This window comes from Numenius arquata, chromosome 16, assembly GCF_964106895.1.
Source record: "Numenius arquata chromosome 16, bNumArq3.hap1.1, whole genome shotgun sequence".
NCBI lineage: Eukaryota > Metazoa > Chordata > Aves > Charadriiformes > Scolopacidae > Numenius > Numenius arquata.
The window spans coordinates 7,904,680-7,932,214 of NC_133591.1; the positions used below are offsets into that span (position 1 = coordinate 7,904,680).

The 27,535-nt window shown below is 38.3% G+C and overlaps 1 protein-coding gene across 2 annotated transcripts in view; it reads right to left on the bottom strand.

Annotated features, from left to right (window-relative positions):
• Window positions 1–27,535, bottom strand: part of RIMBP2 (RIMS binding protein 2) — a 150,818-nt gene that overhangs the window by 119,717 nt on the left and 3,566 nt on the right. Inside the window, exons 2-3 of one of the 2 annotated variants that reach the window (XM_074159404.1) lie at window positions 26,027–26,251; window positions 25,165–25,299 (exon numbers count right to left, since the gene is read on the bottom strand). In XM_074159404.1, the coding sequence (XP_074015505.1) occupies window positions 25,165–25,299; window positions 26,027–26,158 (267 nt within the window). In that variant the 5' untranslated portion in view covers window positions 26,159–26,251. Of the gene's footprint in view, window positions 1–25,164; window positions 25,300–26,026; window positions 26,252–27,535 lie in introns of those variants that run through there. The other variant, XM_074159403.1, reaches the window with a different exon arrangement.

Below are 27,535 nucleotides of genomic sequence, written 5' to 3' on the forward strand. Positions count from 1 at the left end.
TAAACAAGCCAACATCCCAAAATATTCCACTGATGACACCTGGTGGAGTTACACAGTGATTTCTAGCAGCTTTGTAAATACATTTCAAACTACAGGCAACCAGGGTATCAACCTTTAAGACAAGAGGTCATGTGAGGATCCACATGACACAGTGAATTCAATATGACACCTTTAATTCCATTTAGCATTCATGGCCTTTCAAAGGAAAATGCTTGTGTGCCACAGTATTCCGACATGCAAATATCACTTTTTGGTAGAGTGTCAAAAAAGAATAAATTAAATTGTAGAACATGGTTAGGAAGATGCGAGGCATCATTACCAAGCAAAGTCCTTGATCCAGAGTAAATAATCTTAAACACCTGATCCACGAACAAGCTCATCAAAAAGCATTAAGATCTTGCACTTCACTAATCTGGAGTGTCAGCCAGGATGAAAACTGAGGTAAATATTTATAGCAGCCCAACTAATGAGTTCACTTTTTTTTTTATAGAAGCAATTTTAAATTTTTTTTTTGTGAAGAGACTGCTTAAAGAAAAGATTGCTGTACGAAGTTACTTAGCATGTGCTGTGCAAAATATCCACTAAGAGCTAGTATGGACACAACTCTACTTCAGAAAGTCTCCTCAGTAATGAGCTGTTGGAGACTGGAAGAATATGCACCCAAATGATAACTCTGCATTCACCTTTATCTTACTTTTGTCCAAGCAGAATGTTGATTACAGCTGAAGAAAGTATACTGAAGTAAGTGGACCTTTGCTCTGAAGTAATGTTCTTTTTATTATGTAATATCATGTTCCTACACCCATCATTACCACTCACGCCATTCGTTAGCTTATAAAACTCATGATTACTTGAACATTCATTATTCTATTCAGTGTTTCTATTTCTAGTTTGGGGTTTGTGAAGTATGAGAGTATTTAAAGATTGCCATTTCAGCATTCCTAGCTGGAACATCCATTCAAAGCATATTCACGTAAAGACATACAAAACCTTCCTTTTATGTCAGCATTTCTTTCAATAAAACATGACCCATGTCATTAGTCATCCAAAGCAAACAAAAAGGAGTTCAGAATACTACTGAAGTAAAGCAACTGCTTATCTAAGCTGTTTTGTGAATACTACTTTTGCAGTAAGAATGGGATACTCATGAGATTGAAGGAAAAAGGCAGTATTTTACCTAGCTCTAATTAGACAACATCTATAGGGAGCTCTTTTTTCCTACTTGAGCAGGTGCTAGTGCCAGAGAAGTTTAACATTAGGCTCCATAGAGTAGGATCGGCATTTCATATGAATTACTGGGCTCCTGATAGGCTCAGATTTTGGTGACAATACACCTACCCCATCACCTATCAATACACTTTAAATCAGTTATAAAATCCATCTCGGTACTCAGTATTTTAGACAGGTCTTCCAGAAGGTCTACCATCTTGAAGGAAACCTTCAAGCATTTTTTGGTTAAGAATAATCTGAAAAGACTGGTGTATTGCCACTGCCCTCTTCTGGATGAGATAAGAACAGGACAGACGTCTGTAGTCCCTTCTGTTCTGGGTTATCAGGAAACTGCCAACTACTCCGCTGCTCTTGATACTTATTTTCAAGGTAGTGTTCTTGAATTTTATTTTCATGCTTTCCATGCAATAAAGATGTGCAGAACAGTAACACCACAAAATGGCAGAGTGACAACAAACTGGTGGCGATAAGGGAACCTGAATTTTTGACAACATGAAGACCCTCTTGATTTCAGCTAAAAAAACCGCATACTTCTTGCTTTTGAAAATTATCTCTGGTGATACACAAAATATCTAGATTAAAATGTGATCACAGACTCATTTTCTGGCCTAGCTATGACAAGGTTGTGACCTTTAATAATATTGCTTCCTCCGCTAATTTGGGCTGCTACTGAAAAGTACTTTGATGACTCTCTGTCACCTCTTTCATAGAAGCAAGAATAAATGAGTAAGAAATCTTTGTCATCAGAGCACAAGAATGGGATTCAGGGGATACATATCTACTACCTGGCTCCAAAGACTCAGTCTTTGACCTTGGATAATTCATTCAGCTTCTTTGTAAAAAGGAAAAAAAATATTCAAGCCAAGCAGTTTGGGAATAAACTATATTACTGACATGGAACCACGTAAGTATCATAGCAATGATGAATTATACGAGTATCTCAGTAGGTAAAAGAACCTGTGCATGATACATAAGTTGGAAAAGTGATTCCTAATTACCCGTATCAGTAAAATCACTCACTGATGGTGCTTGATTCCTTATATCTCTGCCAGATTCCTATTATTACAGGAAATAGGAAACTACTGAAAATGCTAAGTTTAGCTTGAGGGTAATTACACAGATCTAGCTTTGGATGAATGGTGATCTTGATTGTGAATGGGACGATTGTTGTTTAGAGTTTTTAATAAATAAATTTATAAATTAGAGCTCACTTGTCACTTGCAACTCAAAGTAAGAAAGAACAATAGGCTGTACTGGAGGCTATCCAGGCATGCAATCACAGCACTGGAACAGAAACATCCTGTAGTCTACATCTCCAGAATAAAATAAAAACAGCCAGTTGATACCATAAAACACTTGATAAGCAAGAGAATGCACACCCCAATCAATGGGAAAAATTCTAGAAAAAAAAATATTATGTATTTTTATGTGATAACTGAACTACCTGACAAAGTGAACTAGTTCCTTCCAAATGAACATAATAAAAATTAGCCAAAGGTTGGGCTTCTTTTTTTTTTTATAAGAATAATAAATATTAAAAAAATAAAACGCTACAGCTACCACACAACTTTAACAGAAAGGTAGTATCGTTTAGGACACCAGGCATGGCATTAGAGGAGCCCCGGGATCTATTCCTACCTCATTTACTTACCTTCCCTATAACACAGCTAGTGACATCTCTTTTCTACTTAACTGTTTCAAAAGGTTGAATCCCAGTCCCAAAGCTGCATTTTAACAGTCAATAAACATAGGATCTATAACAATGGGGTTACTCTTGTCCTATTTATCTGGTACATGGTATTTAAGTAACAGTGATCTATGCAATCACACACTGGTCATGTTTGCGACAAACCCAGCTTGACCCTCCTCTACTAAATAGGACATTTGGCTGCTAAGACAGCATGTTTGCTTTCCAGCATGTGCAGCTGTTAGAAGGAAAGGTGCACAGGAGACGCAATGATATGGAATTAGTCTGCATTTCCACCCAGTTAGTTCACCTCCCACTTAGAGCCCTGACAGTACATTCAGTATATAACATTACACTCCCTGAAGGGTTCCAGCTTTATATTACCCTGGAGAAAATACTAGCATCTTACTGTCTCAGCCAATAAGCAGGGACTTGCATTTGATTGGGAAGATTATACGTACTTGTAAGGGCTGAAATATTTCCCCTGTGTTATGTTCTCCTTAGCACACAAACACTTCCTCCATCAAACTGATAACTCTTCACAAAAAATAGCACTGGTGGGAGCTGCACTGAGCAAACTCATATTTGCAAAAGCCTCTTACCACTTCTCATATCCTTGTCTTAATTTTACTCTTCTTTATGCATTCAGTATTACATTGGTTTGCCCTTTCAGCTTAAAACATTCTCAATCATTCTAATTTCCTTAATGGCTCTTGCTTTAGCTGACATCAGTTCTCCAAAGCACTGCACTCTTGCAAGTTCCCATATTTTTAGCTACTGTGCCAAATAGCTCCAAATTTAATTAGTTAAACACCTAGCTGCATAAATCTATCCTAAAGTCAATGCAAGAGTTCTTATGACAAATTCAAAGCCGCTTTCCTTTGGTACTTTCTGGTCCTGATGCAAACAATTCAAGTGTCAGTGTCTTACATTCAAAAAGACACTCAACTATATGTCTCAAAAACCAGTGTCACAGAACACGTCAGTAAATACTGTGGCAAGAGCAAGAAATGTGATTCCTGGGAAAAATACCAATCTGGCTATCTAGATGATATTTTTACTTTATTTGGTTTTTTAATTCTCTGGGATAAAAATTACAAGTATAAACAAAGATAATGACACAAGTGACATCTCTATACCACCCAGTATTTCTTTAATGAAGTATAAATATAAAATAATTTACAAATTAGAAAAAGCCTATTTAGCATAAGGCTGATTTCTTAATTTTATTCATGTTGCAAATATGGACAACCTTTATGTACTGGAAAACCAGTATAAGAAATACTCTTGTGATAAATGTGCCCGTAACTGTTTTTCACAGACTATAAGGAAACTCTGCATTAGCTATCAACTCAAACCTGTATAAGTCTCCTGACTAAGAAAAAAAAAAAAGTCTTTATGAAAACCAGATATCCATCACTGTTAAATCCTCTGAAATATTTGTTTTAATATGAAAATTCACAACATCGTGTATTAATACATACTTCACGCTCAGGTTTTATGAAAGTACAAAGGATTCTGTGGTCCACATGTCAAGATATGAACACCAGATCAGAGCTGTCACAGCTATGTCCTATTCAGCAAAGCATTTAAACCTCAATTTTTAGCAACATGTATGAACAAGCTACTGTATCATTCTGCAGAAACCACACACGGGCAAAAATAATACCCATCTTTTCCATGAGGCTGTTGACTTCTATTTAAATGAGTTATGTATCAGCCAGATCATTTTTTCTTTCATTTGCACTCATGTAACTAATATCTTTCTTACTGGCACTATCTCTGAGTGATACCACCAGAAGTCTAAGGAGAATCAGGCCGTTAAGCCCTAAGTATTATCAACATAAAATGTAAATCCCTAAAAAAGGATTTGAGGTGGCTTTTTATGAGAAAAATGACAGGAAAACATCTAACTCTCTTTGACATAAACAACAGGACAAGAACTAAAGATTCATCTTTATAAAGAATTCTGAAACCCAAACAAAAGCCAGAAGGCATCTGATAACAGCTGGTATCTTTCAATAGCCAAACCATCCGAGTTTGACATTCCTATTTTGGCAACAGCAAATATATCATTTTGGCAAAAACAGAATCTCCCATCACTAGACAAACAGTGTCTTGAACCTGTATTGCGAAGTCCATGATTTTTCTATCCTCTCCTACATGTAGTACTTTCAGAGTCTTATGTGGTAAACAGCAGTACCACTGTTAATTCTCTGATCATCTGGTATCAAGGCCTTGTTGATAATTATAAATGAATTCATGACCAAGTTTAAATGTATCTGCCAAAACAGAAATTGGACCTGCAGAGAGAAAGCTTTTTTTTCCCAATGCAAGTCTTTGACATAAGCCTTGCTGGATCTGTGCCTACATATGCAGCCAAAAACATTAGCAAACAGACTAGCCCTACAGCACAGCCACCTGAGCACTGCAGGCTTCCCTCTGCCTTCCAAAAACACTGCAGTCCACAGCTTTAGCTCTACAGGTGAATAATCTGTCATTCTGGCCATGCACTAATGGGCTAATCAAAAGAGATTTTCAGCATGTGGAGTATAAAATGGGACTGCTTCACTCTAAAATGAGAGAGAGATACGTCAGCATCAGACTCGAGCCTTCAGGTCCTCACCACCACTTAGTGTAAGAAACACAACTGTTTTTTCAGATAGTAAGAATTTTGGATCATCTACACAGAAATTATGAATCATGCATCAACGTTTATCAGAACCAAACATTTTTCAAAATTTATTCCAATTATAGAGATTATAGCTGTTTAATATTGAAAATTGATCCCATTTTTATACAAAATTGAATATGTAAACCTTCATGGGATTCATTTATTTCTCATTAGAGGTATATAAACACCTACATTTCATCTAGTTGTCTGAGCCCTCTTACAGTCTACGGAAAAATGGCACTTCTAAGGTGTAATTTATCTCCACTCTAAGAAAGATACTAAAAGTAGAAAGCCTTCTTTCTCCATCTAATTTTTATAACTTATTACTAAAGTATTGCCCAAGCACTAGTCATTTGCCATGGTCTCTTTGTGATGGTGCTATAACTGGTTCTTTCACTGCCTAGACTTAGAGCAAATTTACCTTGACCTCCCACTTGCTTTTCTTACGAGTCATTTAACAGATCACCTGAACCCCATATACATCTGTGCTTACACCTTCATTTCACATGAAACTGTGCCTACAACAGCTGCTGACACTTGCCCTTTTTCAGGGGAACTCTCTGAATAAAGGCAAGTTAAATAACTAAATTATCACAGGTCCACAATTAAGCTCAGGAAGTGAGAATCAATTTACTTTGACTTTCCTGTTAAGTTTTATGAAGATTAGTTGAAGGATTTTCTTTTTCTCCAGCCTCCATCTGCATAATGTATAAGCAAAAGGATAGAATTGATGATATGCCAGTCACATCTATCTTCCTCTTTGATCCGGTTAATGAAAATTAGATTCATTGCAATTTTCTGCTTTCCATCGTTTAAGGAATGCAGTTACTTTGAAGATTCCTTGAAGCTTACAATATTTTTCCTCATCACCAGATTCTATTTCTCCTGGATATCTTATTTCTTTATCACTGCCAGTATAAGTTGTTAATATAAATCTTCTGACTAAAGCAATCTAGACTGAGTGAGCTCCACAGAATTAAATTCCATCCTGAATTTGTGTAGAAACTTTTCTAAAAAAGTTTTTTGCTTTCTCTCTCTCTTACACAAGCATCATGCACTTCTAACTACTGGTGCAAGGACTGGGGTAGCATTTAAACTATGAGCTCACACATGCTAAGATGGCTGAAAAGGAGTCTTCATCAAGTCAATGGCTCAATTGGTAAATCAGTACTGAAGCAGTTCAGGACACTACCTTTTCACTACCAGAATATGGATTCCACAATTGTGTCGTGACTGTACACATGTACATAAGGAGAAAGATGTTAGTGACAAGAGCAAGATAACCAAGGCACGTAACAGGGAAGGCCAAAGTCCTCGGCTGCTGATGGCTGATGCACAGTCTGTGCAATTCCTCCGAAAAAGGCCTTCCTTGCTAGCACGTTCCCAGTTGCCTTTTTGCCCATGGACCCTCCTCTGCTCCATGATGCCATTCATAAGATACTCAGGACTGCAGGAAGCAGCAGGTCAGGCTGACAAGAAGCACTTCGCATATGACATCAGTGAAACATATTGACGTCTTGCTGTAAACAGCAAACTGCCACAGGCGAGAGGAACGAATGAAGCTGAGTTAGCTTGTGAAAGTCTCGCTTCCAATGTGACAGATTTGAGAGGTCTCTAAATCACAGAATCACAGAACCTTCATGGTTGGAATAGGCTGTGAAGCCCTTGTTTGGACAGAGTTCAGCTGTGTTAAAGGGAGCAGCACCACACTGTCTCTATGTGATTTGCTGCCGAGCCTTGTACTGCCATTTCCTTCCTGGAGTAAGAGAACAATACAACCAGAGGATTCAGAGGACAATCTTTACACCAACCTTCCACCTCTTTACCTTCTCCAGAGCAGATTAGCGCACATTCTATTTTAATTCTGCAGGAAAGCCATCAATGCAAAGACTGGAATACATGAATAAAAAATAAACAAAAAACTTCACACCACATCTCCTCTAAGTCTTCACCTTCCCCATTCCGCTGACAAGCTTATGTAAGCACACTAGAGGGAAACTAAGAATGCTCCAGACGGTAAAGGTTAATATTGCTGTGGTATGGCTTGTTTTTTGCACAGTGATTAGGCAAGCTGCCAGCTTGATTCCTTCAACATTTTAACTATCTGCAGCTTGAGTGATTACATTAATAAACTTCCAGTGCAGACAGCATGCTAAACTCCAGCCACTGCTCATGTAGGAAGAGAATGGAAGTCTTTAAATACACTTTCTCTTCTAAATTCTAAATAAAAAGGCAAATCCTGGCCTGATTTTCTCAGAGAGAACCATTCCTTAGAAACCTACAGCAATCTCTTGATTCTCAGCAGGATTTTTAGGATGAAGAGAATTCCCTAGCAGCCAAAGAAAGAATTTTTTTTTATTTTTAAGGTTGTAGGAGCAGATTTAACATTCCTATCCATCACACATCACAGATCTGCGTAACTCCTATCCCAGTCATAGTATTCAAACAAACTGCAGTTTGAAGGCTTTAAGGCACAAAGCACACACCTGTACTATTCCAGCTAAAAGAGTAGGTCATCAGCTACGATTTATAATCAGAGACAAACTTAACTCATCATAGGTCAATCCAGGAATCTCCAAGTCAACTCCAAAATAAACAAACCCCTAAGGGATCAGACTGAGTTGCACACAATCCCAAGAATATCTTACAAATTAGTACATTATCAAATAAGGATGGGGAGCAATTGAATCCTGTTACGTAACAAACAAATAAGAATATCTTCACATTTGGAAAGCAGGCAAAATTGTTTGCTAGCAACACAAAGGGAGAATTCTAAGCACTGCTTCACCAGTCTCTCTGAACCAACGACTATGAATACCTCTTTCAGCAAATGTAATAAATGCAGATTACTTTTCTGCAACTGGAACAACTCTCTGCTAGCCCTGAATCTTGATTTCTGCCTCTGTTGTATACAGAAAGGAGATAAAAGGAGTACTTGCAGAGTGAGTAAGACATAGTTACTATCTTCCTGTAGGGAACTACAAGCACCTGTTAGGCAGTCAATAAAAGGATCCGTATCTTTTTCACAAAAATGTTGTCTCATCACTTCACCCTCCACGACTACTAGTTGTATACAGCAGTATACAGTATACAACTGCTGTATGTGTGTGTTTGTTTGCTTTGTTTTAATTTTGGCACCAGGAAATGACTGAAAACTGAAAAAGCTTCCTATGTATTTTTCAGAAACCTACACATTTACCAGGAAGTTTGCCCAGTGGCACAGGGCTATGGTGTGGCCAGAACATGCAGGCTGCATGCTCAGCTCTGTCACTGACTCACTGCAGAAACTTGGGGAAATCATGTGCCCTTCTCAACAATATGGAGATAATAATCATTCTTACCAAACAGATGTGCAGTAAGACTTCGTTAATTAATGTCTGTAAGTACTTCAAAATCCCAAGATGAAAGACAAAGTACATCATACGAATCCATAAAATATACAGTAATGTATCTATGGAATAATGCATTTAACACTTCTTAACCATTAAACCTGTGCTCGCAAAAGGAAAATTAATACCATCCCTTTCTAAACAGACTTGCATACACAGGTGGAGTCATTTAAACACTACCAGTATCAAATAAAATTGCCTGGAGACAAACATGCAGGTCATGTACAAAAACAACCCCACAACTAAGAAAACAAATAAGCCTGTTCTCTGTATGCTAGATGATTTGCAACCTGGTTTTCAGGATGGGCTCCAGCAGAACTGCTCTGCAATCCTTCTGAAGACTGAGAAGATGGAAAGGGCAGCAATAATGCACAATGACCAGTCCAGGTAACAAACATAAATCTAAAAGAATACAAGTGGCAAAAAGTAGACAATCTTTAACAGGGAAAGCTTACCACAAATGTAGTCATTTATCAGCATGACCTCTTCTATCCTTATGGAGAAAATATGAACACCCATTAATAACTCATTCTACTTGAAGCAGATGCGTGAGAGGCTGTCACTCTAAACTGTCTTCAGTGTTGTGCCTTCTCTCCCTCCTCCCTCCACGTGACTATGGCCCGTATGTTTATTTTGAGACACATGGTTTTTGTTCATTATTTTAACTTTAATGAATTTTTGCTACTAAGTTTAGAGATGTAACTTACTTTTCTCTTCATAGTTGAACCAAAGAAAGTTGGCATTATACGCTACTCAGTTTAAAGACCATATTGTGGTGGAGGTTTCTTCAATCTCTTTGTTCCAGAATAATGCCTAGATCCCTTCTGAAAAGGAGAATTCACATCTATCAACTGACTGAAAGAAGGTCCCTTAACTCTTGCTTACTCAAATCAAAGGATCAAGTCCACTACTGCCACTAACATCCACCTAACCACCTCCCCAGCTGATGACTTTCCTGAAAGCATCCTCGGAATATCCAGAATTTTCTTCAAGGAAGTGGAAACCAAGCCACATGTTATGAGAAGCTGGCAAGTATGTACTCATGCACAAGTTTTCTCTTTTGGAACACATGCACCAAGTGCCCATGCGCAGGAGCTGGCACAGCAGGGCTGCAGAGGCCACAGAGAGGAGAGGCTGGGGCTGCCCCATGCTGGACACAACCCACCGCAATGACGAAAAAGTAAAGGCAAAAAAACTACATGCATCAACTCATCAGGAGTTCTGCTTACGTGGGCCTCCAAGAACTGGCCTGAATTTAAGACACAGCCTACAGGTAAGAGCACAACCTCTACCATCATTGTTGCTAGCCTTCCAGAAAAAGGAACTGTGTGAGCTTAAGGCACGTGGAGAGATGTTGGCATGAAGACACATCATGTTTTAAATTACCCTTACATGGCTATTAGGGAGTTCTATCAACTGTTATGTTCTTTAAATCACTTCCCCATCTCTTCAATTTAATAACAGATATTCCCCTCTGGGCTTGCTATTAAGGTGTTAAATTACCCTGGATACTCCCCCTCCCTGCTCCCCCTTCATGACTGGTTTACATTTGGCATAAACCCTGAGCAGGTATTCTTGAGACAGTATAAATAACCCAATGTATTCGACCCCACGGGAATAACAATTTGAAACAAGATTCTGCTTTTCCCACAAACACATTTGGGAAAAGCCTAAAAATGACACAATACAGCAAATATTATGGCAGTGAGAGATTAGGAGAAACCTAGGGCTTCCAGAGCAGACATATCTTTAAGTTAGGAACCTTGCATTTTAAAACGTTCAGTCCCCTACACTGAGAAAATTAACACAGGCACTATGTAAAGATTGCAAAAGTAAACGGGTTTTTCTTACACAAATAGCATTCACATAGGACTTTGAAGAAAGGGTTCATTAGAATTACTGAATTCAGACAGCAAACAAGTCCATGAAGCACTTAGATAAGGTAAAACCAGGTTAAACCTTAGATAGACAGACGCTATTGACAAATGACACTAAAAATGAACACTTTCATAACATTTTTGAACACTTTATCATCTTGACAATCTTTTGGTGTTTGAATTGGAGCACTGAGCGCTAAACATAGGCTTAACTTTAAAAAGTTTAACGGGTAGAATTAGTGATGAAATCAGAATATTACCTAGTTTTTTTGTCACTATTACTATGAAGAATAAGCTCTTCTAGTGTTCTTTCATAACATAAGCTGTCCGCATTCCTGGTTTACTCATGTGCCCCTTTATGTTTGTTCATCTTTCTTGAACATATAACCTACACTGACACAAAAAGGTAGAGCTTTAAAATGTATTTTAAGTATTTCACAGTACACATATAATTGTTTCAGTTATTCCTGACAGAAACAGTGGCTTGTTTTTTTACATTTCTCTCCATCCCTTCTGAATGTGTACAGTAATTTTAAGAGACATGCAACACAGAGTAGGATGTTGTGATAATTCCCCTGAAGTATCTACTTGATGTTTGTATTATTTATGTAATAGTAATCTATTACCAATCCAATAATGATGGATAGGAATAGTTAAGTGCTCCTGTGGGACTTCACAGGCATTCCTCCATAAAGTAAGTTTGATAGGACTATAAAAATCCAAATGTATTTCTTCCCATGCACACTTGTACTAGATTACAACAGTGGGATTCATGCACGTGAGAAGAGATTTACAACTGATCTGAAAAAAATATACTGCACCAACCCATTATAAAAGAAAAGCTTTCCAGCTCTCAAGTTATTCCAACAAATTAAGAAATTCTGTTAATAGCAAAAACCTGGATCTTTAAAAGCACTGCAGCTCACGGGCATGCATTATTCCTCCTACTTAATGCCAGCAATTCTACTTTTAATGACTGTTGCATATAATAAAAACAGATTACATAGTGCTATATGCCTCAAATCTGTATTTTTCTAAGTCATGATTGCTATGAAAATTCTGTCCTCTTGGCAATTGTTACACACCACAAACAAAAGATCATTTTTATCCTCGAGGCAGATTTGATGTCAAGGACAATCCCATTTTGTTTACTTGTAAATCTTAGTTTTGAAGGGGCAGTAGTTCACAAATGAGAAGCTTACAAAAAGCTAAACTGTAGTATATTACCGAGGTCAATGAAAAGGAATTAAGGAGGACACTGTCATTCATCAATTTTTACTGAAGAGCATTTCTGAACACAGTATTAAATTGACCAAGCTATCACATATAGAAAATGATTAACTTATGCAAGTCTGGACAAACACCAGGAGAACCTCTTCATACATAAAGAGAATAAATGGATGTTACCTTTTAATTTTGTAGGTTTATCAACAAGATTTCTTATTTACCTCACGCCCCTCATTTTCCACTCTGACTTCTGTGGGTTTTTTTAAGCCTCTCCACTTCTTCCTTCCTCTTTCAATTGCCTGGGAAATCCTACAGCATCTGATCTAACTTCTACAAACAACTAGTACATAGAGCTACAAAGCAGACAAACAAAGCTGATTCAAACCTAAAAAGAACACCAGTGCAAGTAAATGCTTTTCTCCAGACACGTCTCCTTGTATACAAAAGACCTCTCTCCTTTGCACAATAAAATGCATATATTATTAATAATTTCTCCTAAGGCATTGCGTGACATTTTATCTTTCGAACAGTAATTTCTTGTAGGTGAGGAGACTAAAAACTAACCATGGCATTATAACCTCTCCAGAACCAGAAATCTACTACCTCCAGCTCCTGAAAGAAAGTAAATTGAAAAATTAATCTCTGGTTTTGGTTTTTGCCTTATTGTGGTGAAATAATTTCTCCCATTTTTAAAAAAGAATCCACAAACCCTATTCAAACAGTAATGTACATCAAGATTCTTTTCTAACAGTCACTCTTTGGGATTCTAAGGAAAAGAGATACAAACGGCCATACTAGGTAAGATTCCAGACCCGGGCAAAACTGGATATCAGGCGCTTAAGAATAAGGCCCAAGAAAACCACAATAAATTCCTATAGTATAATCTCTGGTCTCCTACAGGGCCTGGAATAAGATATGATAAAATACTAACAAAACACCAAAGCACACAGGGCTTAACATCCCCTCCAATTCAACTACAGTCCCGTTCCATCCACACATTACAGTACATAACTCAGTCACGTTTGGGAAAATTTCCTGTTACTTAGTTACAGGAAATCAGAGCTGATAAAATATCCTTTTCAATAGCAGCACAGTCTCTTAAATGCTATTAAATAGAACAATATTAAAAATCAACAACATTGTCTAAATGCGCTGGTAACTTTTTACCTAACAGACTAAATTTTAGTTACACAAACCAGAGTATGGGGAGAAAGAGGAAAGAAGACAGATCAGAAAGCGGCTAAGAAGTGGGATAAGGGGGAAGGAGAAGAAGGCTTCTCCTTTGTGCTCCCTCAAATGCTGCATCACTCTGCTGTGTCCAACTGTGTATTTGGAATGACAACTCTTTGAGAAGTGTTCCATGCCCCGCTCAATGAGGCTGATACTCAAGACCTGGACAGCAGCTCTTCCTGCACATCAGAGGTAGGAAATACTTCAGTTGTTCAGTATGTGCCACATGCTTGTTGCATTAATGTTGACAGTTATGTTTAATGAAGCATTATTTATTTATTTACAGTACACAAATATTATGTTTACAGCAACAGTTACTGCTTTCTGCTCAGAGCAGTTTTTCACAGAGTCAATAAAACCACCTGAGCCCCACAGACACAAGTGTGTTACACCATTGGTGTCAGCAGTACAATGACATCATTCACTATTTCTTTTAGCTCTTATCATCATACACAGCTTTTCTTCCTGTCTTGTTCTGTTTTCTAAATTGTTCTGCCTTATTTTAAGACAATTTTCATAATCCAGTTTCATATTTTCAAGAAAAAAATATGTATTTACAAATCTTCTATCATTAGATCATAGAAATATCAGCAGCTTCAAGCTCTTTATACTTTAGTTCCTTTTAACAGTATTTACTGAAATTAAATAGAAATTTTCTGAAAGGAAAGGTTGCAAGCTAAGCATACGGTTTAATGTTTATGATAATTAGTACCCATCAGTATCAAAGCTGGCAAAACTCTCATTTGCACCTAATGGCTGGGATCAATATCTACAAAGAAGTCACTGAGCAGAGTTGCTTTACGCTGGCTGCATGAGATACTTCACCTTTAGCAACTATGAAAAAAAGGTCTGATCTACCACAACTGTATGAAATAAGCTTAAGTCCATTTGAGCCATCAGAGCTATGACAGTTGGTACGACATGAAGGACCTACCCTTCCTTCCAAATCCCCTCTCTCGTATCAACAGTGTTTACACAGGATGTTACTCTAAAGTTTATAAAATCTGTACTTGTATTTCCTCCCTGGTAGGAATCCTCAAGAAAAGACCATCACAGCTGCTGCTCCCTAACACTTATTACTGGCAAGGTACCACAGAGCACAGACAGTTCAGATGAGACAGACATTATTGCTGATAGTGCAAGGAAAGATCTATTGTAAGTCTACATGTTTCATACCTTCATTTGTTCAGGTCAGCCACTTGTTGCATCCTGAAACAATTCAGGACGGAGCTTGCCAGGGTGATAGCTCTCCTCTCCCTCTGTGACTGTAAAGCACATTAACTGGAAGAGGTCCAGATCCTGAAAAGCTCATCTATGCACATTATTAACAGAAACAACTGCCTTAATGACAGGTTTCCTTTAAAACAGAAAAGCATTAGCTGTGCCCATCTTCCCTACCACACACACAACTGATTTACAGTCGCTTCTTTCTTCTCATCCTAATTCATCCAGCGTCCAACAACCATAATAACACAGCAGTGTTAACTGTACCCACTTGATCTTCAAATAAACCAAAACTACCAAATTGCAGGAAATGTATGGTATATACATTTGTATAGATGATTTAAGACTGTTGAGCAACAGAGACCCCTTCCAGCAATGAAACATTTGTAGTTTCAGTATACCCAGTAGGTAAGCAGGCAACCATTGGGAGAATGGACAAGCTGACTGTACCCACCATGATTTATAACGGTAGTAATTTTTAAGAAAATGAATACACTGACAAACTCTTTGAGTAGCACACAGGCAAAGAGTCAGTTAATTTAAAGTAAAACAAAAGAAAGCCTGTTTTCAGAAGATCAATATTTCCCCCTCCTCCGTCCTTATACACCATTCAATTAGGAGAAGCAGTACAACAGATAACGTCGGACAGGACTCTGCCAGCAACAGCCATAGGTTTGCACTGATCCTGGGGAATGATCTTGGGCAAATAAACCTGAGGCACGCTGAAAATTTCTCATCTGTAAAATGAGAATTATATCAACCATCATTCTTGAGCATTTTGTAAAGAGATTTTACTGAAAATTGCCATTACAAACCAAGGGCTACTCTAGAACAAAATGCAGGTTCACACAATCACGGTTTTCAATAAAAAATTATAAACTTGAAAACCTGACTTCATTAAAAAAACAACCAACCAAACATCAAACACCCAAAATTGCATCTAGTTGTTCCTAGTTTTTAACTGCAACTTTTGTTGCAAGGTTACAGCAGCTCATTGCCACTGAGCCTTCTCAGCAGATAAAGAAACTGAGGCAGAAAGATCTCCTGTAACTTACTTGAGAGCACACAGCATGTCAAATGTCAGAGCCACAAGACCCAGCCTCCCAGGCCCATATCCTAGCCACGAAACTAGAATGAGACTCATTTTCTTCAGGGTGTAGAAATAATGGAGTGCTTAAGCTGCATCGGATAATGTATAAAGACGTTTCAGGCAACAAAAATCGTAGAATCATAGAATTGTCCAGGTTGGAAGGGACCTTTAAGATCATCTAGTCCAACCATCAACCTAACTCTGATAAAAACCATCACTAAACCATGTCTCTAAGCACTATGTCAACTTGTCTTTCAAATACCTCCAGGGATGGTGCCTCAACCACTTCCCTGGGCAGCCCATTCCAAGGCTTAATAACCCTTTCCGTGTAAAAATTGTTCCTAATATCCAATCTGAACCTCCCCTGGTGCAACCTGAGGCCATTTCCTCTTCAGTCCCATCACCTGTGACCTGGGAGAAGAGACCAACCCCCAAAAGGCCTTCTGACCCCAAAGCCCCTGCTGTAAAGAACATTCACTTCACTTTTCTGCAGAGGAGATCTTTCATCATCTAAAAATATTTTAGATACACTCAAATGTGTAATACACTCAAATGTGAAACTGTACATGAAGACAGGCCAAAAGATAGTGCTGGTTCAGAAAAAGCGAGAGGAGCTATTATTCTGTGAGTGGATACATTGCTGTAATTTATAGAAGTGCTCCTTTTGCAAAACAGCAACCTAATGAATTACCATGCATAAAAAATTGATCATCCCTACACAGCATTTTTTTTAAACTTCTGTATTGATTTATGTTTTTATTTTGCATAATGCACCAGAGCCCAATTAAGATCCGTAGGAGGTGAAGGGGTGGGGGGGGACACACACTGAGAGGTTTTCTACGTTTGTTCTGTACTCTGGTCACTTCAAAACTAAAATTAACAAACCTATCAGGAAAACAGAAGGGAACTTAGGATATTGCATTTAATATTCATTTGATCATTACCTGGCATGTCAGAGTGTTTAAATCTAACCCCTCCCCTCTTCTACCCTGCAGGAAAGGCAGACAGTGCAGACTGCAAAGCATTTCAGGGAAATAAGACAATTGGCCTGACAACTGAGGGCACAAATCTTGTGCCAGAACAAACCATCCACAAGATTTCTACAGTCACTGTACATAAAAAACCCGGTCAGACTGTTGGCTTCAGACAGAGCCTTATGTCAGGCCCAGTATGACACAAGCACATTTTCCCAAACGACTTAAAGGTTATGTAATAGAGATCTGCAGAGCATTAGCAGTCACGTGACACGTCCCACTAAGATTTCAAACTGCCACCTACAAAATTTAATTAGCAAGCAGTAAACAACAGAGAAAGGAGGAAATACGCTCCTGGAATTGACAGAGAATATTCTTAATGTTCTAAACTATATGCAGAATTGGGGCGAGGGAAGTGGGTAGAACACAAAGGAGGATTTAACAAATAGGTAAAACTGTGACTGTCACAGAAGAGGGAAAGTGCAATAAACAGGGGACAGATTCAACCCCAAATCGCTTGTTACGGTGGCAAGTGTGAGCTTCATCCAGCAGAATTCTAAGCACCATCAACTCTATCCATCTTCAGCAAGAGTTTAGCCCATTAGCACACTATCCTGAGATACTGTGCTGAGCTATCCCCCCTGGTGTGAACTGGCACAGACCTATATAAGTCCCTGCTGATTAATATCAGGAAATATTTTTAAGCGAGTTGGACAACGTACTTACTAAAGATGCACTTGCCATGTTGGTGAAAAGGCACCATGATATTCCATACAGGAGTAACAAATAACATTTTTCAACTGTATAAAAAGGAGGTGTGGAAATATTCAGCGAGAGCTGAAATGGTGAACCCCCTCCTGATTCTGGAGGAATTTCGTCTCAATTCAGGATTTTTCTGAGCCAACCCTGAACAAGTCAGCCTGGCTCAAAAAGGGCTTATTTTGCTTCCAAAATTGGCAAGAGTGGCAATTGGCAATTGTCATTTTCTCCCCCACCCCCCCCATCCAGTGGAAAAAATTAATTGAAGCTGTCTATAAAAATTATTTATTCTCCTTAGCAAAAAAAAAGAACCACAAAAAAACTATCAGTCTAGTCCCAGTGGAGGTGGAGCAGGGAAGGAAAGGGGTGTATGTGCTGACTGCCCATCGGCTCTCTGTGCTCCTATCAGGCCTTAAGGAAGGTATCACACTGAAGAGCTTGCTACAGGGATAACATTTAAAGCAAAAATGGAAGATAAGTTTCTAACTGTCATTAGATTAGAAGAGAGACGGTGCCACAGTATTATATTTGCAATGCCTTCCCCTTGATTTTTCACAGTAATATTGTGCACTGCTACTGCTTGCTAAGCAAGATCAAACATTTCGCATAGTAATATTTATTGCCTTAGAAACCAAGTGTTATACTGTTTATGACACAGAAAATATAAAACTATCACAATTAAAAAAATTTAAAAAAAAAAAAAAAATCAGACCTACAGTCCCACTTCCTCTGTCCTGACTTTTGCGCTGTAAATGTTTCTACTAAATCATTGCCACCATCAGGGAAACCAGGCTCTTCACTCCAAACCAAACACACCCATGAGCACAATACAAAGTTTAGCAAATCAAGCGGTATTCTAAAAATCTCTGAATCAATTCAGATTAATCTGAAATTTGGAAATATTTTTCTATAGATCAACAACATAAAATGCAGACTGTCAGGTGATTTATAGGTAGCATCTAGAAGCCTCCATTGGGATTTGGCATTCTGATGAAGAAAAGAGTCTTTGGTCTGAAGATCTCATTTTCTAATCAGATAAAATGAGGAGAATGTAGTGGAAAGGGTTCATTATTATTCCCATTTACAGAAAGAGAACAGAGTCCAAGAGATACTAAGTGCCTTGTCCAGGGCCATTCAGAGCATCTATGGCAGAGCTGGAAGTCACACTCTTGATTTCCTTATCAAGTGCCACGTCACAAGCACAAGCCAAACCATTGAGCCACAAGCCTTTAAGTCACTCCAAGTTCCTCACCAAAATGTCAACCATAGGTGGCTTTACAATCATACTTTACAGAATGAACGTGACTCCAACATGTTATTGAACAGGATGGTTACAGTTAGCAAAGAAATGCTCAGTGACCAGATTCAAACTTCAGTGTCAATCAGCTGCTCCAGAAGATCATTAACTGTTCTTGCAGGGTAATGGTATCACTGCTAGTTCCCAAGAGCCCACTCTGTGCAAATAAGCCTGACAAAAGCCCTCTTTCTCACCGGTGAGCAGAAACTGGTTTCATGACATGTTGCTCTGAAAAAGCTGCATTTTTCCAGCACTGTGGCTATATCCCAATTCCATTTTTAATCATGATATATTTTCCAATTCTAACAGCAATGAGCAAATGCTACTGTCAGCAATGCTTCACGACAATTCTCATCTGTAGTGGCCAGTCAGCTTAGAACATCTACAGTCAGAAGACAGATAATCATCAGTGGCTCCAAGTGTTTTCCAGAAAACCTTAAACAGATTTCAGTTACTTAGTACTGCACATGGAAAGATTTTCAAAATTATAGAGAGGAAATGTTATCTATATAGCTTGCCATTCTATCAAAGAGCTCACTGGACATGACAAATAATGCTATGGAAGGGGGAAACAAAGGAGTTACACAAAATCACACTTTAGCCAGAAGCTTTTGCTGAATACTAAACCAAAAACAAGTCCCAGGAAAAAACACACAACTAACAGATATTTCAGCTACTCTGACATATTTTGTAGTAGTGACGAGGGCCTATAACAATTTCAACTAAATGAAAAACAGCCTTGATACTCAAACCATACTGCATTCAACATAAATACTGAATGGACACGACAGTGATGCATGACCAACTAGTTTCTTACTTCAGAATAAAGTTAGTGTGATTTTGGGTATCTAATTTTGATACATGGTGGAGCATTTGACACACATCAAGGAAAATCCCTTACACCAGAGGATACGCATTATCCAGTGATTGCAGGAACCTTATTTCTATTCCTGACAATCCAGAAAGGCTGAGAGTTCTGTAATAAGCTATTACCAGAATGAACACTGTTGTGCTTATACATTCATTTCAAACTCAGTATCACACACCTATCTAAACTATGAGTACACACACCTTATATCTAAACCAGAATGAACTGACATTCAGAGACATTCATATTTTGTATATATGCAAAAGTACGGATCTAGCTTGTACAGTACGAGATTGACCACATACAGACATGCTTAAAATTTCTGAGCTTGTAATTGTCAGTTAACTAAATTAGCATGTATCAGCTATTCAGATCATTTTCAGGCAGAAATCTGTGGCACTGTCCCATTTTTTTTCCTACCCCTAAAAACCATGTGACATTTTAAAGCTGTAATTTGGTTATGATTCTAGAAAATTCAACATATTAAATTTCTTAAAAAGGTGCTTCGGGTACACCCATATATAAAGTTGTATGTAATAACACTGCTTCTCTGTTCACTGCCTCTAGTATACTGTCATGCTGTATGTAAGCAGGCTGGAACCCATTCAGATATTTAGCTACAAAAAATCGGGGTTGCTCTCTAGTCTGCAGGCAGCATGACCACTTCACTAGTTTCATTTAGGGTAGGTCTTTTTCCTATTAAAGAAAAAGTAGTATGCATAAAGCCACTGTTCAGGACCACCAGATCTCTTTAACAAAAACAACAGAGTCACCTAAAAAAGACCCAACACCCTCCTTTAAGGTACTAGAATTAATGCGTATGTATTTCAAAGGATGTCTACAGTGGTGAATCCTGGCTGACATCTGTAAGATTTGATCCGAATTGCCTTCCTCATTTGTCAGCTGGGTAGACTTGAAAGCCTTCCTCTAATAAAACCTCTTCCTCTAATAACACCTTCTGATCAAAAAAGCTGAAATATAAAGTGACTACAGTAGCTTTTGTATCAGTTCATGGATATTGCTATTTTTTATTGTATTAAATTTATGGGGATGCTTTAATTTCCACCCTACCACTTGGTGTTTTATTATTTCACTCTGTTTTCTGAAAGCAGTTCTTCTATCTTGCTAAGCAATAGTCCTTATTTGTATTTTGATCATGGCAATCATAGCATTCTTTCCCTGTCTCAGCATACTTGGCAATTCTTAACGTTAAGATCAATGGCTTTGATTTTAGGTATTTCTTCCAAATATATCCAATTACTGAAGGAACAGACTCTGTATTTACTAGATGCAGTGACAACACTCATTAGTAAGTTATTCTGCTGAGTTATTTTATATATAAACTCTGCATCACTACCTGCACTGGACAAAAAAGCCCAGCCAGTGTTTAACCACTGAAATAACAGACAGCAGCAGCTTAAAAATTAAAAACAAAGCCTTCCTAGGCACTTATATTTTCATCAGTTAAAACTGTACTAAGGCTACATAAAACTGTAATGTCAACCATCACATCACTCTCGGAAAGGCACAGCTTCTTTGCCCGATGCTATAAGCAATAGCCAATTTTCAAGAGAGGTTAACAAAAAAACCTGCAGTATCTCCTATAATACTGAGCACAGCATACTGGTACATGCTAATTAACTGGCATTTATATGCATATGCTATCATAAAATGTTATAATTCTGTTCTACGTACTCCTATATACAACATACTTCCCACAAATACTGCTATGTATAGTGTGTCTATATATATATCTATCTACATAGCTGCAGCGATCTCTCTCATCTACCAAAAAAGGATGAGATATTTACTTGCAATTGGCCTAATTTAGCATTAGCTGCCAGACAAATACCACATATAATTTCATTAACAGTATTTCTGTGGACGAGTAGTCACACTGATGACTTTGCCATGACATGACAATATACATCTGCAAAGCAAACAGATACTGTGAATACGCACTGTGCTCGGGGGCTTGATGGGGGGGCGGTGGAGAACAGACAGGAGGGAAGAGCTGCTAGCCAGTATAATTACTAACTTTGCCCACAGACACTAATACAGAAAAGAAACATGGCATCGTCAAACCTGTCAATATAGTATTTATTCTATAGGAAACCTTAAAAGTGACTGGAAAATGACATCAGATTAAACATCAATAGGAGGGAGGATGGAATAATCTAGCAAGAGTTTAATCCCTTTACCTAGTGCTTGTGCACAATACTAACACATTTTATTATTCTAAGCAGCACCTAGAAGAAAAGATTCAGTGAAGGGCATCATCAAATTGCAGCAGAATAATAAAGTTTGTCTGCCTCTGGTAAGAGTTACTGATGCATTACTGCTAACTAAAAAGAGGATTCTCCCTACACACACCTACAAATTTTCAGCCCTCCTACCCTCATTTTGACCAAAAAGCATTTAACAGAAATAGCTATTTTTAGAAATGGTGAAATCTCAGCATACCTTCAAATCAAGTGCTTCCGATGTTCAGCAAAATCATTGCCGAGAGAACTGCAGTCTACTGTGTCAAATTACAACCTCGTAGAGAAAGGCGGCAGCGTCGGCAGCAGCAGCGGCATTGGTGTGTTTGCACGGCTAGTATTCAGGCTAGAAATGATTCATTAGCTGTCTGCAGGGAGGCAGGGTGAAAAAGAGAGAGCAAGCATCATCGGCCATGCAGCAGCTGCCAGAGCCTATGAAACAGCAGTGCTCGCACACACATACGCACACAAAGATGGCTTTCCCTATTTGCCAGTTTCTCTTTCACATAGTATTAACCCGACACAGCAGCGGGGAGCGCGGACAGGAGCTGACAAGCAGCAAGTGGGATCGCAGCAAGGATGTGTTTCAGTGAGGGGGGGCAGGGGGGGAGGCGGGTGTTGGGAGATTTTATTTTACCTCCAAGTAATGCTATCACAGGATCTTCTCAGTAGGTCATCTGTGGCCTACTGGCACGAACCAATGAACTGTAAATGTGAGCTGCAATTTTTTTTTCACTCCCAAGCCTGCCCAATGGAAGGCTTAGAAACTCAAATGCAGAAGGGTATTAAGACAGATTACCTGGAGCATCCTAACCATTCTGTCTTTCCTCTTCTCAAGAAAACTGTATACAATATATTCACACAAAACTTCTAAGTATGCAACAACCATCTCCCCAGCAGCTAGAGGGAGACACTGTAAGGGGATACAGGGAAAGATTTTTAATAAATCTATTTTTAAAGATCTAGCTTCAATCTTTCTTCCCTCCTTCCCTCCTCCCCCCCCCCAGCAGAGGTGATCCGACTCAAAGAATCTGACCAGTTTGGGAGTGCATTCACTATGATGTAACTGAATTCTCAAGGCTGATGAAGATTAAATTATCAAGAAAACATGTTATGTTGAGCCGAACTTCCGTATTTTCCTTTCAATATTTAACAGGGGAAGGTAATGTTGCACTCTCAAGGTACTATTTTATTGAATTTTGTTGAAGTATCTACAGAAATATCTCTCTCCATTTAATAATGTCTCTCTACATTAATTTACAGTTCCTTTTCAAATATCAGTCTTCCCCGCACAGTTCTACTTACAGGCATAATGAGGAAGAGGGGAAGAATTTTCAGAAAAGTCTGGCATTAACAAAAAGAGCCAGATTTCCCCCAAAGCCTAATACCTCGTTATGAAGTTGAAATGCATGGAGAGTACTGTGATCTCCAGGAGCTGTCAGCATCAGATGCTTCATTGTAAGGCATTTAGAGCCATGGAAGAGGGACTCGCCACATCATCTCTTTCTCAAATTTTGTCTTATCTGGATTTCCAGTCCATGACAAATCAGAACCTTGAACCATGACGCTTACTAAACAGCTAAGGAATCCTTCCAAAATGGTGTTGCCTGTATTTTTGGATATTCCAGTTCCCAAGCATCAATCTATTTGCGCGCCTTGTTAAGATTGCTACCCCCAAAGCTTCTAGCAACACCAAGTACCACCACTCTCACTTGGATGAAAAGCATTTCACTTCAGAAGCTTAGAATTAAAGTACAGTACAGAGTATCAGAGTGTGATCTTCAACGTAACTGATTGCTTCAAATGAAACAGCTAAAAATCTGATATTTGGTCCTATGATATTGAAAAAAAAAAAATGAGGAAAAGGGTTACAGGCAATGTGTGCTTTCCTCCCTAAAGGTCTACCCTGGAACATTCTAGAAAGACTACAGTTTTCTGAATGGAGAGTTCAACATCTAAAAATAAGGTATCCAAGACCACTTTTTTGTGCACATCTCAGCCCCAAATGACCTTCCCTGATATTACTCACGACCGTAGCAGGAACAACAAAACTCTGGTATTTTTGGAGACAAAAGCTGTTCCTACTAAGGATCATATGTTCCTTCCCAGATTAGATTATGCCTTTAATCATCAGGCAAGTGCACTCTTACTTTTATAACCAGTTTGTGGCATAAATGGTTTTCATCTTTTTTAAAAAATTCTAATTTTGGCAATTTAGGAATTTTTTTCCTCAGTTGAGCTACATGCAAGGTTCAAATCCAAATGTTCTTTCTGACTATATCAGCACTTGTCATACTGTACTTCAGCAACAAATATAGACCTGCAGTACAGGACACAATGTGATACCAGGACTTTCCAGGTAACACGTCTGTTGCTTTATGTGCATTTGTACAAACAAAACAAAAATTTGCTAAACCAAACTGATACTTGAAAATAAGCCAGACCACTGTAAAATGGCATTATTCATGTGCTACACTGAACCAAACCAACTCTTCTCATTCCTTTTCACAGGTGGATTTAAAATGCATACTTCTGTACATGGGAGCTGTGGGTATATAAATGTATAAAATATGTAAATTATCATAACTTTCTGGAAACCTCATTTTAAAGATACGGAAAATAATATGAATACATTAAGTCACTGAAAAGACAACAGCAACTCATTTTTTAAACTATCAGCACAGATTCACTGCTATGAAGATTTTAAAACATATTCTTTATCTCAAGTAAACATTTAGAAACTTGAGTCATCAAATCTTGACATATTCAATATTTTATGCCACAGCAAATTAGAACTCAAATTTTACTGGAACTGTAAGATGTTAGGACATTGTTAACATAAACAGTTTATTAATTCGGTAGTTTATAAAGCCAAATATTAACATGAAGTATATAGCTTGATAGTGGTTTTTGCCTGTTCAGGGCTGGATGCAGCTATGCTGATGATGGGCTGCTGGTAACCAGGAATGCATCTGTAACAGCATTGCTGAGAGAAGAAAGGGAATTACAGGTCTGTGTGCCAGGCCAAGAAATCCCCCCAGAATAACAATGATCCTACCTTCTGATAGATCGTTTTCTTTAGAAAAAGAGCTAGAACATAAGACATCTTTCTGTATACAATAGGGCTCTATGAAATGCTATGTAACCTTTCACACACCATAATGAATTTCATGTTCTTTCCAGTCTTTCTGAATTACACAAAACAGTTATTTACAATACGCCTTAAAGGATGAGTTTTCCTCTTACTATCCTTAGTATGAAAAATAAATCTTGCAGTGAGTTGTTTCAATAAAACAAGCCAAAATGATGATAAACCTTCCCTTCCAAATTCCACTTTGTTCAGTGAGGTAGACTAACAAAACAATAAAGGAGCTCACCTTGCTAGTTGCCAAAACACACACAGGGCCTCCTGCGGAGATAAAGGACAGCTGTCTCTGAAGCCACAACAGCTCTTTCTGAGAATGTCTCAGTAACTCCTCTGTGTCGCCTGGCTTCTGCCCCATCAGCCCTTCCTGCATAACAGGACATTTTCAATTTCTGTTTTCTCAGATGTATGGTAATAGTAACATATGATTTGTCATAGCTGAATTTCTAGCAGAACGAGAACATCTGCTGTAGCAATCGATCTATATTTATGCATGTGACTTTTTGTGCTCAATTTAATAATTCTCTGCCACCTAAAAAGCAAGATGTCCCTTAATAGCATCAGCAGCACAACATCCTACACTTCAAGTACCCTAGTACTTCATGCTTAGTAAACTTCCTCTGGCTATTAATCAACCCAGGTTAGGGTGAGGTAGAAAACAACATGGGCAATTCCAACCTTTGAGAACTGGAAGAAGCTGCTGTTACATGGTAGGCTGCTGTAACAAAGGACTCAGAGATGCTGCTGGTAGGGCACAAACTTAGTACAAGACAATGCTGAGAAAAGTTTGATGCTAGTACAGTAATTAAAAAGTACAGGAATGCCACTCAGTAATCCAAAGTGTAAGTTTACATTCTTACTGAAAGTCTTAACTTGAGGCTAAACCAGAACTATTGTGAATTCAGACCCAAACTCCCTTCTACCCGTGATAATTTACAAAACATTTGATATCAATAATCTGTTTGGATGAAAACTGAGCAGAAAAACATTTTTTTTTTCTACTTGGTTTTAACACCTCTATGAATAAACTATTTACAATGTAACTGCTTACCAGCACAGTTAGATATTAAGAACAGACCTGGATTTGTACCTACCCTCAGGCATCCTAGCTGATTTTTGAGTTCTTCACACTCCAATTGCAGCAGCTGGATCTCCATATCTTTTATACTTTTGGATTGTTTGTTGATATTTTGCAGATGCTGGGCCTTAACATTGACAAACTGCATTTTCTGCTTTAGAGGAAGTGTTCTGGTAATTGTTTTTGTGATGACAGCAGTGTTATTGGATGACAATGTCAATGAAGTTGAAGGGCTGACATCCTGGTAAAGAGAAAATACATTTTTCATGTCATTTTTGCTAAAGCTGTGTCTGAGGGAAGGAGTATAATTCAAATTCTTTCAATAGTCATAGCATAAGTGCATTATTTGAAAATTTTCTTCTTCAGATCTTTCATTCAAACAGTAAGTGAATAAGTGACAATCTCATTTGATCAATCACCAGTAAAGTGATAGGGGTAACACAAAGAAATGAAAAGGAGAACATTTCTTTTCACGTATTTCTTTTTCTTCATTCAGTGGATGCCAGCCAGTCATGATCACTGTGGCTATATGGATAGCGATGTATTTACCACTTGATGGCAACATAGTGCTGCTGCTCACCCACTACTTTTGGTCCTTCACTCAGCATTGTATCACACAGCCAATTAAGAAGCTGTCCTTGCTGCTGAACATGCACCTCACTCAGAAGCTGTGCTCCAGCTACATCTGAGATGCTGTATTCCAACAGGCATGTTGGTCCAGGCTGAAAACCCTTCACTGGGAATCAGCTGTTACGCAGTGAAACTTACTGTATGAGAGCGGTGGAAGAAACTGAAGCTTCCTTCTGAGACTAGGCAGTTCACAGCTCTTCATGTCCCAAGTCTTCTTGCTTTCCACCCAGTTATCACCTTACTCTTTGAGTTGTCCCAATGGGCTCTCTTGTGCAGTAAGATAGTATACCATTTCAGCAACAGCATGAAAATTTAGCCCAGTGACACAGGTTGATTTGGCAAGATAATACTCAGTGATGTGTAATAAATTTAGTTTTGATTATGAGGGTCCATCTGCACTGTTAAACAGATATTAGGCGCTTCAGTGCAAGAGCCTCACAGTCCTTCAGGCATTCGCAGAAGTTCTGCTGCTGAATACACAGCCATTTTGCTAAAACAAAAGGCATTCCTAGAAGTCAGCATGATCGTAACAGAAATTTCCCTTCACTGAGTGTATTTCTTCTGGCCTTTTTTTAACCGAAATACTCTAGATATCATTATATACGGAAAATACATAAACTATATTATTCTGTGCAGGAAATGAAGCCGTTCAGTACCCTCATCAGCTATCCAGATCCCACTTTTTGTAACATGTAGCCACCTTTCTCAAAATCCATTATCACTGAGTAAAACCCTTCAAAAAAGTGTCCTCTATGTAAATTCTATGCACCCAACAATTAATACACAAAGATAGACCCATTTAAAGCTCTTTCATTTTAGAATTAAGCTCAAACTAAGTCAGGAGACAAAAAAGCTAACTTCTTATGACATGCCTGCAAGACTACCACTTCCAGCC